Source organism: Seriola lalandi, unplaced genomic scaffold, assembly GCF_002814215.2.
Source record: "Seriola lalandi dorsalis isolate HSWRI2012SDOR001 ecotype SW California unplaced genomic scaffold, Sedor1 jcf7180002054862, whole genome shotgun sequence".
Lineage (NCBI taxonomy): Eukaryota > Metazoa > Chordata > Actinopteri > Carangiformes > Carangidae > Seriola > Seriola lalandi.
Window position 1 is genome coordinate 280,811 of NW_019525415.1, and position 14,933 is coordinate 295,743.

At 41.8% G+C, this 14,933-nt stretch overlaps 1 protein-coding gene across 2 annotated transcripts in view; it reads right to left on the minus strand.

The window, feature by feature from the left end:
- LOC111670855 (cyclin-dependent kinase 17-like) overlaps positions 1–14,933 on the minus strand; it is a 33,211-nt gene that overhangs the window by 15,512 nt on the left and 2,766 nt on the right. For both annotated transcript variants that reach the window (XM_023427776.2, XM_023427775.2), the window contains exon 2: positions 6,506–6,654. In XM_023427776.2, the coding sequence (XP_023283544.1) occupies positions 6,506–6,632 (127 nt within the window). In that variant the 5' untranslated portion in view covers positions 6,633–6,654. The remainder of the gene's footprint in view (positions 1–6,505; positions 6,655–14,933) is intronic.

The window sequence follows — 14,933 nt, forward strand, 5'->3', positions numbered from 1 at the left end:
ATATTCTGTCATGTTGCAGCCTCATGCTAAAATAAAAAAAAAAGAATTCCCTCATCAATACCTATCAATCTGACAAAGTGAAAACGGAACTGTAGAAAACTGAAATATCACATTGACATAGGTATTTAGACACTTTGCTATGACATTTGAAATTTAGCTCAGGTGCCTCCCATTTTTCTTGATCATCCTTGAGATGTTTCTACACCTTGGTTGGATTTTGATCAATTCAGCTTTTTGAACATGAGTTGGAAAAGCACACACCTGTCTGTATAAGGTCTCACAGCTGACAATGTATACCAAAAAAACAAGTCGTTGCCTGCAGAGCTCAGAGACAGGATTGTGTCGAGGCACAGATCTGGGCAAGGCTACAAAAACATTTCTGCTGCACTCAAGGTTCCCGAGAGCACAGTGGCCTCCATAATTCTTGGAACAACCAAGACTGCACGTGGAGCAGGCCGCCCGGCCAAACGGAGCAATCAGGGGAGAAAGGCCTTGATTGGAGTGTATGTATCAGCCTCTCGAAGATAAATAGTAGTGGCCTCAAAAATCCTGCACAAGTCGGATTAGAGTTTCCGCTAAAATGCACATAATGGATTATTTTTTCTACAAGTTGTAAGTTCTATGACTTTGTCTATCCTACTATTCTCTACTTCAGATTTATAACAAGCTTGTGCTTTTGTTGTTCTTGCTTTTTCTAAAGTATGAGGGCTAGTAATTTAAAAAAATGGCCGTCAGTTCTTTAACTTTTTCATGCTGATTGGCAGACAGTGAGGATTTCTGAGGAGTACTGACTGTCGAACTGACTAAAAGCTTTCTGATGCAGCGGCTTTACATGACGGGTTCCACACCAGACTGCATAAAATAATCACTATCGTTACATAAGTGGTTTTAAGTCTTAATCTATAGTGCATGTGATGTATTAACTGCAATGACTTAGTAAGATATACAATTGCATGGTAAACCATTACTGTAGCAGATAAGGCATGTGTTTCTATAAATGGATTTTATTTAGGAACACTGAATTTTTAATTTTCTTTATCACGGTTTAGAGAGGAGACAAAACGTGTCGAGCAGAGGGAGGCTGATGAAAAGCGTGAACCAGCACGACAGAGCAGTGAACTGATGAGAAAGGTAAAGGACAGACGAAGGAAATAGGTGCATTGCTGTACAACAGATTAAACATTAGCTTAGGTTCTGTAAAGCAATAGTTTAGGGTACTAAATATAAGATGAGAATTTGTGATATTGTCACATTTTTAACACACTAAAACAACACACGATCTAGTTACTAAGTAACCGCTCATACCCTGGCTGTTAAAAGAAAACAGTGTGATCTGATGCAATCTGATCCTTATGTGTTTAGATTTTTCCTGAAATTCAAATTCCTACACTGAAACTAGGGCCAGATAAATATAAACAGAGCTGACCACAATGTGGTCTGTTCTCCCAACCAGTGTATCGCTTATACTGTAAATCATAAGTGAGAGAGCTTAGTATGTAAACAAAACGACCACGGTGTGTCATTCGTCTTGAGAGAAAAACAAAGCACTTTGTTAAAAATCAAGAATGGAGCTAACAGAGGGATTTGTTCAGCAGTTACTAAAACACAGACTGTGACTGGGGGGGCTGAGCCCCACAGAAGCAGTTTAGCGGGACAGTCGGAGCTCAGACAGAGGGATACTGTAGGACACGTGCAGCAAGGACAGTGAGGATTAGGACGGGACATAAGGCAACAGCTATAGAGTCAATAATTTCATCTCAGAAAAAAACATGGCTACGGAGCATGTACATCAGTTTGTCGGAGAGAATGAACAAGTGCTTTTACTTCTAATAACTTCACGTGTATGATCAAAGTAATATTTGACACATATCAAGGTTTACAGTCACACGTATCTTTGGAACAGTGGTCAGAGTCAGTGAGTACAGACTGGAACCAGCTCATATCATACGTCTGAAACAGCGATGGGAACAAGTGAGGGATGGGAAAGTTGAACCCTATACTGAGGAAGCTAACGCTTTAATGTCTCTGGTTGTATCAGGCCATTGTGAGCAATATTGCTAACCAACAGGCAGTATGGGTTATACTTGATTTTTTTTTTTAGATGATTTTTATTTCAGTGTGATTGTGAAGTACTTTGATTTGATTAACCTCTCTGCTCATTTTATCTATCAACAATTTCTCAATCCACTAAATCTGTTGTATGTAGATATTGACCGATACCTGCAACTAACTATTATTTTCATTATCAATTCATCTGTCGACTACTTCCTTGATTAACTGAAAAATCGTTCAGTCTATAAAATGTTAAAAAAAAAAAAAGTGCCTATCACAATGTCCAAGGGCCAAAGGTGACGTTTTGTCTGACCAACAGCTCAAAACCCAAAGATGTTCATTATCATAAAAGACTAAAAAACCTGAAAATATTGACATTTGAGAAGCTGCAACCAGAGAATTTTGATGACTCAAAATGATTAATTGACTATTAAATTGTTCCAGCTTAATTTTCTGATTTCCGATTAATCGTCTTATCATTGCAGATCTAAAATGGATACTGTGATGGAGGATTTTATCCATAGAGCCTTCTCCAAAAACAAGAGAGTCGGGCAAAAAGGGAATCATACAGACTGTGGACAGATACTTTTTAAAAGTTGTGGGTTGTGAACTTAATGAAAGGATAATATTCAAATTATTTCATATTTTTCACTGAAAGTTGAAACACTGCATTTTGGTTCAGTGACTGCAGTCTTCCTCGCCTCAGTAGGTATTTGCTTGGGGCTCTGTAATAAATGAATGAATGTACTTTCCTTCCTACACCTGATTAGACAAATTCACCCCAGACTGGGGCTGTCATCAGCCACTGGCCATGATTTTCAAGCTGGAAAAAAAAAAAACATGGCACCTGTTAACTGTCAAACTTATCTTAAACTTGAACAAATCAGAGGCAGGAAATAAGATATGCAGTTGCAGGGTCATGCGTCATTTTATATCTACATTGTCTATAATGAATAGTTAACAAGATTTGTGAGCTTTGAGAGCAAGTGAGCCACGTCATAACCTAAATTACCCCCACAGCTCAGTGATTTGTCTGGCTTCAGTCTCCAGGGTCAACCAATTCTCTGCGTTTCTCGGACTTAAATCTTATCATGAAAATTAAGTTCACAAGACTTGGGCTGCCTTTTCGAAGCTGATTCAGAGTACAGAGGGTGTTCAGGTCTTGTTGAGCTACAAAAACAGATTTCACTGTGTAATCGTTTCGCCAGCACAGATGTCACAGATGTCTAAAAATTGAATATTTGGTATGTTCTAAATTATGAGCCGTGTCACAAATTTGTGGGGGTTTTTTTGTTGTTTTTGTTTTGCACACACTGACACATCAACACTGACTTAGAAGTGCATTACTGTGCAAACGCTTTAGGCAGTTTAGTTGTTTAGATTCTTATTCATCACGCAACACCATCAGGGAAATGTTATTCTGCAGCACGACAACAACTACAACAACCCCAAACACACACACACACACACACACACAGCCAGAGTCATAAGGAATTATCTTCAGAGACAAGAAGAACAAGGAGTCCTGAAGCAGATGGTCTGGCCTCCACAGAGCCCTGATCTCATGGAGTCGGTCTGGGATCACATGAAGAAACAGAAGAACTGAGCCAGACCCACAGAAGAACTGTGGCAAGTTCTCCAAGATACTTGGAACAACCTACCTGTCAAGTACCTCAGAAACTGTGCACAAGTGTACAAAGGAGAACTGGTGCTGTTTTAAAGGCAAAGGGTGGTCACACCAAATTTTGATTTGATTAATTTTTTTTCCATTGAGTGCACTTTGTATGGTAAAAAAGAATATTCATGGCATTATTTTTGAAAGCATCCTCTCAAACCTTTGCACAGTTTATGAAAGGTTTCCTAGATTTCCTGTGAAAACAGAAAAATACACAGCCCCCGTGTAATATCCAGGTCCTTATGCCACCTCTCTCTTATCTCCGTGCAGCTGCTGCTGGCCTGAGTTATACATGTTACATAATCAGATCAGGACCACAACACATTCCCCAATCAGAGTTCAGATCACATCTCATCTGGCTACTCCATTCTGTCTCCTCTCTACCCCACTTACTGTTACACAGGCTGCTAAAATCCCCTCACGCAAGCTCACACACACACACACACACACACACACACACACACACACGCACACGCACACGCACACGCACACACACACGCACACACATACACACAAACACGACATGTTTCTGTGTCCCCACTCACTAAGCACAGAACACTCTGGCCAAACCTGGTGTTAATCACTACACAAAAAGCTCTTTACAAAGCCCAGTTAGTTCTCAGAGGGAAGTGGGGAGGGGGGGCAGACTTGGACGATCTGATTGATTGAAGAAGGGGGAGAAAAAAACTTCTCATTTGGACAAAAGACAAGAGAGGAAACTGAGGACAAGCCTGAAAGAAGCTTGGGAGAGAACTTGGGGCCAAAAGAGAAGAAGAGGAGCTGAAAGATGCAAATAAAAAAAAAAAAAAAAACAACGGAAGGGGGGATGCATCAAGATGCCTGGCTGGTTTCACCAAGTCATCCAAGTCGCCGTGGCGATGTCATGGAAACTCTAGAATGTTTCCAGACCCTGAGTGCCATGGCAACTATGTGGTGGCACACCAAGGCATGCTCCCTCCCTCGCTCCCTGCAGATTTAGTGAATATCAGCAGAGATAAGCTGCTGTGCCACTATGCTTTTATTTTGACGCCTTGAGCGCCACAACCTTCACTGTGATCCAAGAGACTGAGGTAACCAACTACAGTATGTTTGAGTGTATGTATACAAAAGTAAATAAAGAGTTATGTCACATGGACTCACCATAGTCAATACAAAGTTGAGAAGTGGATTTTCTCAACAGTCAATGTTAAGTGACTGGCAGTTGAAGGATTAACAACAGTTGGATGAACATGAAAACTCCCCCAGCTGAATGAACAGTGTAAAATAAGAACAGCTTTTTTAGAAAATATCTGGTTCTGTGATAAAACGTTTAAGACTGTGAACATAAAAGCTTAACAACAAATGTCAACCACAACTCAATCGGTGCATTTCATTAAGAAATATCCAGCCATCAAGTCTAAAGTCCTGTTGAGTGTGCTGCTAATGGAGAGCTGAAGTAAAAAATTAGTTGCTAGTAACCTAAAAAACATTCAGCATTTTAACTGATTCTGGGTCAGCGTTAGATAAAACTGGGATTCGGCTTTGGCCTTGGATAAAAGTACTCTATGTATGCATTCCATCAAAATTCAGCTACTAAATCCTATTTTAGTCATGCACTTCATTACATAAATGTGCTGGAAATGTTACATGTTAGTCTGGTGTTATATATAAATAAACAGCCTTGGACTTTATTGTTTTATCCTTCACATTTCATAGATATGTGTGACCGGGAGCCTTCCCTGTGTCAGATAAACTTAACTAAAACCTTGAGTCACTTGTCCGCAAAAATAATGATTACACTGTAATGTATATTATTTATTCACTGATGGAATTTTAAAATCCACAACTGCTGCAACCTGTCAGAAATCACCAACACACGCTCAATGTATCAGGAGCCAAAGATCACATGAGCATTGCAGCTCTGCTCATGGTCCTGTCAGAAAATGTAAAAAAGAATTATGTAATAAAGAATATGAATGTGTAGTCAGTGACATGTATAAAATCTTCTGTCACAGCACTACATAACATTATCTGTTGTACTATCCATATATACTGTGCTATGGAAAATTTTAAGGGAAATCAAATGAGACCTCTAAGGGCCAATTAAGAAGAACTACCTCAAATACAATCTAATACAACAACCCTGCAATAAATCCAACCTTCATGAAGGTTATAATGTCTGTGTTAAAGAGGTGTTGATTCAACTGTATGATCATGGTGAACTACACTGCAATACAGTAGTAGTGTTTCTAATATTTAGTCTACACTTATTGATATAAATGAAGGAGAAAAAAAAATTCTCATTATAATGTGATACAATTCAAGCATTGTAACTGTAGCCGAAATGACTGAAGTTGAATCAATGTCTCTCTAAAACAGTTTCAACCAAAACTGAACATTATAGTCTTTGTGAAATTGGAATCTACTGCATTAGACAGTATCACAGACAACAGTCCTTATCGCCATATCACCCAGTCCTTATGAATACCAAAAAGCCATTACTTTATAACACAACAAACATTCTGAATTTGCACCTCTGACTGGCCTGTCCTCCATAGGAGCATCAGCTGAGGCTCATGGGTATTGTAGTATTTAGAGCCATTTGCCATACCAAAGTGATGCAGCTGAAATAATTCAATGTCATGACCATGAAACAAACATCATCATTATTCAGGAGATTCGTGTTATTATGTTGAGGAACTAACAGAAATTTACAGAGATGCAAAAATACTTCTGGATAAAGCAGCTCTTTCCATTCCACTTTACACATAACATTTACAGTCGCTGCAAAACCCTCACCACTGTCCTTCAGGCCGTTCTCCTCGATGGTCATCTGCTCGGCCAGCTCAGACAGCGACTCGTCGATGGTGTGGCTGCCTCGAAGCGTCTGTGAGAGGCGTCTCTTGAACCGCTTCATCTTCTCCATGGAGCTCTCGGGAAGGGGAGGCCTGGGGTTGACAAAAAGTTAAAAAATTAAAAAAAAAAGTATAATAAATAAATATTTGAGTTGTGATTGTAACACATGTAAGACAAGGATAAGAAGAGATACAGCTTGTTTTAGCTACAGGAGAATATTCACTCTATGATGTGGACCATAACATTTCAAAATCAAAATGGAATATAAACCCCCTTGATTCAAGACAAAACACCTCATCCACCTGCAGCCATGTTTCACAATCCCACATCAAGAGCTAAACTGAAATCAAAAGACACGGTTAGATCACCAGGCCTCTGACTGAGCGAACAAAGACACGGACCAATCAGCACTCTGACGTTAATTATGACTCAGCTCATTCAGGCACATTACTTTACATTCCTCCCTGTGGGAAAACATGACAAGTTGGTGAGAGATTCTTACGGCTGAGTTTAGAGTGCAGTCCCTGGCACACCGAACTATAAAAGCAAATCCTAAACCAGGGGGATTTGCTGCTGAATGGAGCAGGACTAGCCCAGGCCACACTGAGTCCACATCACACATTCCAGTTGCATTTACTGTGTGCATGAGAGTGACTGAGTGTGAGAGCTAGACTCTGTGTGTGTGTGTGTGTGTGTGTGTGTGTGTGTGTGTGTGTGTGTGTGTGTGAGAGAGAGAGAGAGAGAGAGAGAGAGAGAGAGAGAGAATTTGTGTGAAAAGGGTTTCAAATCAAGACAGAAGATATTTGTGAATGTTTGGCAGGAGCAGATTACATGCAGCCTCTCCCTGTGACCTCAATGTAGAGATCATGACTCCACTACAACTGCGAGCCTGGACCTGTGTCTGTCTGTCTGTGATGATGATGACGATGATGATGATGAGTAAAAGCAGACATGAAAACACATGAGCAGTACAGCCCTTAAGGTCTCGCTGGCTGTCAACTATTTCCCAGTGACAGCCTTTTGTCTTCCAAATATCACTCATAACACGAAGTTTGTCCAGAGACGCATCAAGTCGTCGCCTTCAGTATGACTGAAAACTAGAGCTGCTTTCTAAACGTGACCCTGACTCACACTTTTTTTTTTTGCCTGTGTGATTGTGTAAATCAAAACAGGATAAGCATGTCAGACTACAAAGTTCATGTCTCAAAATATGGCTGCAACTGACAGAATTATTTTCATAAAAAATTTAATTAATAGTTCCTCTAAAATTTCATAAATTCGTGAAAATGCCTTTTTTTATATTCCCGAAGTTTCTCCAAATGTATTCAATTTACAAAGATATGAAGCAGAGAAAATCAGCAAACTCTCACATTTGAGAAGCTGGAAACCAACAAATGTTTTGGCGTTTGCTCTTGACGGATGACTTCATTGATTAACAGATAATCAAACTTGCTAAATCAGATTCGACTTGAAACAGGTTAGAGAAGTGAAAAAGTCACAATAATGGAGTCTGAAAACATGACGACAGAGAAATGGGTTTAAAACCGTGGTGGCTTGGTTTCAAAACTTTCCTTTCACAAGAAAAGCCCATTAAAAAAAATCTAGGGTGAGAAATAGGCCATGCAACTCCTGAATCATCTTAGAGCTACAGCGACTGGTTTAAAAAGTTTGTACACAGAGTTTTATGAGGCAGTGAGCCTGTTCTCTGTTCCCTGCACACAGTGGACAGCAGCAGCCGTCTGTCTGAACTGGGCTCCTGTCCAAAGCAAACTGGGACAGAGCAAAGACGAAATATTAAACTGTAGATCTGGAGCATGCAAACTACAGAAGGAAACTTGATGAAGTACACATCGTTCACAGCTTCAGACAGCAGTGAGATATCTGACAAATCTGAACTGGAATATCCCTGGATCCAGTTTCCTGTTTGAGGAGTTTAGGACAAACATCATGGAGCCATGATGTTCCTGGTTTGATCAGGATATGAAAAATGGTTAGAGAGGCAGCACATGTTTTGCGAGAGGAGAAAAGTGCGTATCCAACATTTAAGTTTCACTTTGGCAAATAGGGTCAATTTAAAGGGTTTTCGATTGCACCAATTTAACACTGCACTCCGACAACATGGGCATGATCTAAATCAATGTGGCAGAACCACAGATATCAGCTTTTTTATTCTGCATTATCATTTTCAAAACCTATCGCCTGTTTTTCCTACAATGCAACTGAACCACAGACAGTTGGGTCAGAGATTTAGGTTCGTTAAGGTAGTTTTCAGACCCAATTTATGCTGACTCAAGTGACATCACCTGAGATTGTCAGATTTCACACGGATCCCTCTGGAGCCACAAATGGATTTATGCAACTTTTTTTTTCACATTATACTGCCAAAGACCTGTCGACAAGCCGTGATCCGTCTTTAAGTGTCCCACCTCCTTCACATACAGGGGATGAGACACTCTCTTTTTCAACTACAGCCTCATTTTTCAATTCCGCCTGGTCAGTGTAAACACGTTCACATGGTGATCTTGTCTTGCGCAGCTTTCATCCCACATTTATACATTCTTCCCTTCTGTGCTCTTTGTCAAGCAACAATCAATCTAATTATTCCAGGAACCGAGATGAGGCAGAATGTCAACTCAGCTGTCATAGCAGCTTCACATCAGTCAGTTCCGCCTCATGACACATCAGCTCCAGCATGGGCAAGCAGTCTGTCATCTACTGAACAGCTCACTGCGTTACCCACACTCCCGCGGCAGCCTTACACACAGCCTGCAACATGTGCGCCAGATAGAGAGGGTACACTTATAACTCTGACTGAAAACTATTTATCCACAGCTGTTGAAGGGTGCACTGAAGGAAATAACTCACCCATCAAAAGTTGTTTCGGTCGTTTACTAATATAAACATGCTGAATAGCTGCTTGTTCCAGTTTCTTAAATGTGATGCTTTGTTGCTTCCTTCTGTTTATATCATTGTGAAAAGGACAAAAAAAAGTCACTCTGGGCTTTAAGAACCTGTTATTTTCACTAGTCTGTTGACTTTTCATAGACTTAATCATTAACAGATTGACAGATTAATCAATAATGAACATCATCATTAGTTGCAGCCAGATAAAAACAATATATTGTGTTTACAATCGCTGGGACAAACTCAAATCAGGATAACATGGCACCTAATTGTGACAAACTGACAGGCCATTTACTGCTGGCGTTTGCAGTCAATCTCTCCTCAGTTTCCATGGTAATACCCAGGACCCCATCTTAATTTATGAATGTATATGATGGAGATACGAGGGGGCACATTAACCTCTCATAAATAACCGGGATATGACCTACTGTCCAGCACACTGAGAGGATACAAATCACTTTCTGAAAGCTTCATGGATAGTTAACAACAGCAGAAGAAAGAAGAAGGAGGAGGGGTGAGGGGTGAGGGGGTGGGGGTCGTCTACTGTGCTCCCGTATCCACTGGCCCACGTTTCTGCTCTGGGATCCAGTGTGGAGCTTTGGACATGATCCCTGTTCCGAGCCTCATCCTTGCTCTCCTAAGTAGGCCGGTCTGAGGTCTGAGCTCCAGGGCCGCTGGGAGGTGGCCAGGGAAGAGGAGGAGGAGGGAGGAAGGGGGAAGGGGGGAATCTGGGGTGGAGTGGAAGGGTCCGAGCACCGCGCTGATTCGGGATTTGTTGCCACAGCAACCCCGCTGCTTTTTCCATGTTGATAATGCAGAGCACAGCAGGAGACTGCATGCATGCTGATTTTCTGTCCCTCTCCATATCACACCCTATAGCAACCCCAACACCCCTGTCACTCCAGCCCCACCCCACACCCCACACCCCCCTCGATCATGTTTGCATTTTTTTATCCCCTAAACCAGCCATCGATACTCACCATAACAAGACCCTCACATTACAGACTATCTCCAGCTGTATGCTAAATTGCATTTTCCACCTCTGTTTTCCTGGCAGTACAGCAAGCAGACGATAGAGGGGTGGATGCAGGATAAAGAGGAGAGGGGTGGGGGGAGGTTGAAGCATTATGGATGCCGCAGTGGTGACAATAGGCATATGCTTCATATGGATTCTGTCCTTTTCCTGCTGTAGCCGTGAGCAAAGCGTAACTGTGCTGATGATGAACAGAGGGCTGCTGAAAGGGTAAGACCAGAGTTCCTGCTGTGAGGAACCACCACCCGCACGGCAGCACTCTACCAGCTAACATCACTGCGGAGGTCTGCGCAAATGTCCCCCTTCTGCTAGATGAACCCATCAAACCACATCCACCATCCCTGCCACAGCGTGACTGCTGTCTGGGCCACACACGGAAACAGGAAAAGCAAGGTCGCAACCCCTCCGTGACCCCTCCAGGCTCCAGTAAACCTCCTAACATCACTGCATTTAGAAGGAAAGGGGTGGGGGGTGGGGTGGGGTCTAGAAAACTCCTGTCTCTCCTCCCCTGGTTGCCTCACTTACAGAAGTAGGCAGAGAACAAGCGTAACTGTTGGCATGATTCACGGGTGAGCTCAGCCTTGCTTTTCTAAAGAGCAGCCTTTTCTCATCCTGGCCAAGACAATGAGGACATGAGTGAAGGAGCTGGCTCCATTATGGGGGCCGTATATAAAGGCTGCATTGTGCAGAATGAAAAGTGGGCTTTTTCAGGAGATGCAGGAGGTAGCGCCATGCTGTGTGCTGCTGCGCTGAGCAGTGCTGAGCATGACAACCAGGCATGCTGCCCCCCCCCCACACACACACCACACACACACACACACACACACACACACACACACACACACACACACACACAGCAGCAGGTGAGGCTTTACTTCAGCAGTAAGACCTGTTCTAACCCCATCAAGGCCGGGTACACAAAGAGCCTCATCATATTTACCTCTTTTCCATCCCCACTGACACACATTCTTTCCTCGGCCTGCTTTCATGCTCGTCACACGTCACCTGTGTCCGCAGGGCTGAGCAGCAATAAGCAATGACAGACTGGTCAGTGCTGGTGTGTGGGTGGGTGTGTGTGTGTGTGGGTGGGTGTGTGTGTGTGTGTGTGTGTGTGTGTGTGTGTGTGTGTGTGTGTGTGTGTGTGTGTGTGTGTGTGTGTGTGTAATACAGACACCTCAGCCAGAGCCTGTGGCCGAACGAGGCCAGACCAGACCAGTGACGCACAGCAACAGATCTCACAGGCAATAAGATTCAACGCTGGCTGATTAACACTGCTGCCATGGTTACAGCGGCTTGAGTGACAGGCCTGCTCCTCTCTAAGCTTTCTCTGTGGCCCAACACGGCCTGCAGTCAGATAGTAGAGAAACAAGTTCACTACTGCAGGTTAGCAGCACACTGAGCCGTAGCACAGTTCTGTAGACCACAGGAAGAACAGGCGTTACTGTAGAACAGACAAATACAAATGTATAATCTGTGTTGCTGAGTTCGTTTAGGGCTGACCATTTTCAATATCTTCAATTCTTTTTTTGTCTAAATCAAATAGTTTTTACGAATCATTAATTGTTTGATCTGAAGAATGTAAGAAACTGAGAAAATACTAGTGCAACAATAATCATTTTGATAACTGATTAATCATTAAAGTCATTTTTCTGGCAGAAATGTTAAACAGTTGATGGTTCCAGCTTCTCAAATGTGTGACAGTTTGCTGCTTTTCTTTTTCTTATAGCTAATTAAATATTTTAGTGTTTTGTGTTGATCACATAAAATAAGATATTTGATTGAGTCATCTGGTCTTCTAGGATATTGTGATTGGCATTTTTCACATTTTTTGATGTATTAAAGATCAAAGAAAATTCATATATTAATGCGAAAATAATCACAGGTTTAATCAATAGAAAATAATCATTACTTGAAGCCCTAATTCTACCTGTCACCTTTTCCACAACTCAAGGTCCCCTCTTCTGATCGCTTGTTTAACCTTTACAAACTGTTGAGGGTTTCCCACAGTGTTTTACTGTGTCACATAGTCAGAAACAAAGATCACCTCTGCCAGCATCAGAAAAAATGAGCACATTTTTATTAGATACAAGATTCACCTTGAGGGGAAAACATGTGACGCACTATTGCACACATCGAATGCCAGATATCTAATGAGCGTGGCTTTTGTTTAGCTCGTCATCTACTAACTAAACTCATCACTGAATGAGAAGAATCAGGATCTGAGTGGCTCATCACCTCGGCTACACTTTTACTACCGATAATCAAAGTTGTGGGTTACCATATTCACAATGTGGGCAACTTCTGAGATTTAAATACAAGTATATAGTATGTAAGTTTATAAGTACATCCAGAATTATATGGAATTATTATTCATTAAAAAAAAAAACACAAAACTAATTTCCCTACAGAAATGTCTTGAATAGATAAACAATGACTTTGAAATGAAACACACCAAATGAAGCACCACTTACATGTAACACAGATGAAAGGCCAGCATGAACTGTGACAGATAAGCCCTCTTAATCCTCTTTTTATCATTATTATTATTATTACTTTTATTCTTATTATTATATTTATATGTTGATAACCTTAATTTATTCTAGATAAAAGGCAGCATGATTACGACAGACTCCTCCTTGGCTCATTATGGAGATAATCGCCCAGGCGTGGACTCGTCTGATCTGCGCCTGAGTCAAGTCACCCGGTGTGCATTTGTGAGCAGAGCATTAGCATCTGAGAGAGCGACAATTAGCCTTCCCTCCCTGCCCGTCTGCGGCGCTCATCCTCGCACCAGCAGCCCCAGCAGATCCTGATAGCCTTTCATGGCTGTTAAAAGGGAACAACAGGCCAGACTGCTATCTAACAGAGGGCAGACGGCAGGATGGGGTTATCAGAATATCAGTTTCCATATCAAACTGCAAACACAAGCGGCTTTCAGGAGCCTTTGTAGTAATTTCAGACAGCCTGTATGCCAGGCACAGTTGTGTGCTGCAGCACTTCAGTGAAACTGATTTCTTTCTGCCAGTGTTGAGGCTGCATTCAAGTAATGATTACAGGTTTCAATTAACTACTTAACTTGTAAAATGTTGCTGAGAAATCACTGTGGAGCCCAAATATTAAGTTGATTAATCACTCAACTGATCAATCTGTAATGAATCATCTGATCATCCATTAGTTTAAGTAATTTTTCTTTTCTTTTAAAGTTTTGTTTGGCATTTTGCCTTTATTAGGATAGCACAGTGAGAGAGAGACAATAAGGCCAGGGGGAGAGAGAGGGGATGACATACAGCAAAGGGCCGTGGGTCGGACTCAAACCCATGGCCGCTGCGGTTAGGACTGAGACTATATGTGGTACGTACTCTACCAGGTGTAAGGATGTTACTCTTTCTGTCTCAGAAAAGAGTTGTCAGGTGGTAGATTAATCAATAATGAAAATATCTGATAGTTGCAGACCTAATCCCGTTGTAATTTCCCAGAGTCCAAAGTGATGTCTTCAAAATCCAACAGAACTAAATTCACAAAGATATGAAAACAGCTAACTGTGACATTTGAGAAGTTGGAAGCATGTTTTGCTTGATAAACTATTGATTTCATCTCTTGTCTGCATTTCTCCATTACAGATGTGTGCATCTGAAGAAAAGGAAAGCATTGTGGGAAAACTTCCCATCATGCCCTTTGTTCTTTCCAACAAGTGAATGGTGAGAGACTCACTAAGCTTTAAATTAAAATGGAAAATTGATTAAGCAGGAACCTGACATTCATCCTTAGCTGTTGAACAGCGGTCTACAGTCACTGATTAGAAAAACCTACTGAGCTCAGGTTGAGTGGGCCTGGGAGTTTCTAAATTCTGCTAATTAAAAACCCAAACACAGGGATTTAACATGCTTTTTATTAAACCAGTGAAAACTTAATTACAAACACTTCAACGCATCTCAAATATGCGAAGCTACTCTGGCTGTAATAACGTTGGTGTGGATAACGATGCGAGTGTTTCTCCTTCCAAATAAAGACCAGACAAGTGTTCAGACAGCTCCTGCAAATCCTGCCAAGAGTGACGGGAAAAAAGGCAATATTTGTCCCTCACCTGTTTCGGACATTAATACCGCAGATGACGACCCAGATATGTGGCGTTAGTTATTACTGTATAACTCAATCAAACAGGTTCTCAGCCAGCTGGCTCGAGGCAGGAGGGTGGGTGGGGGGTCTTTGGTACCAGCAGACACTTCCAGATTCAGACGCAGATAGAGAGTCAGGGAGTGACAGCGGACAAACTTGCAAGCAGCAGCATTTTTCTCTCGTGGGGCAACTGCATGTGAGAGGACTGAGCTGCATGCCGGTGCCAAAATTCTTGTGTTAATGCAGCAGAGAAAAGAGGAAGAGTTTGTATTCATGGCTATCTATAGACAGGAGTGGTGCCTGTGACATAGCAGCTGC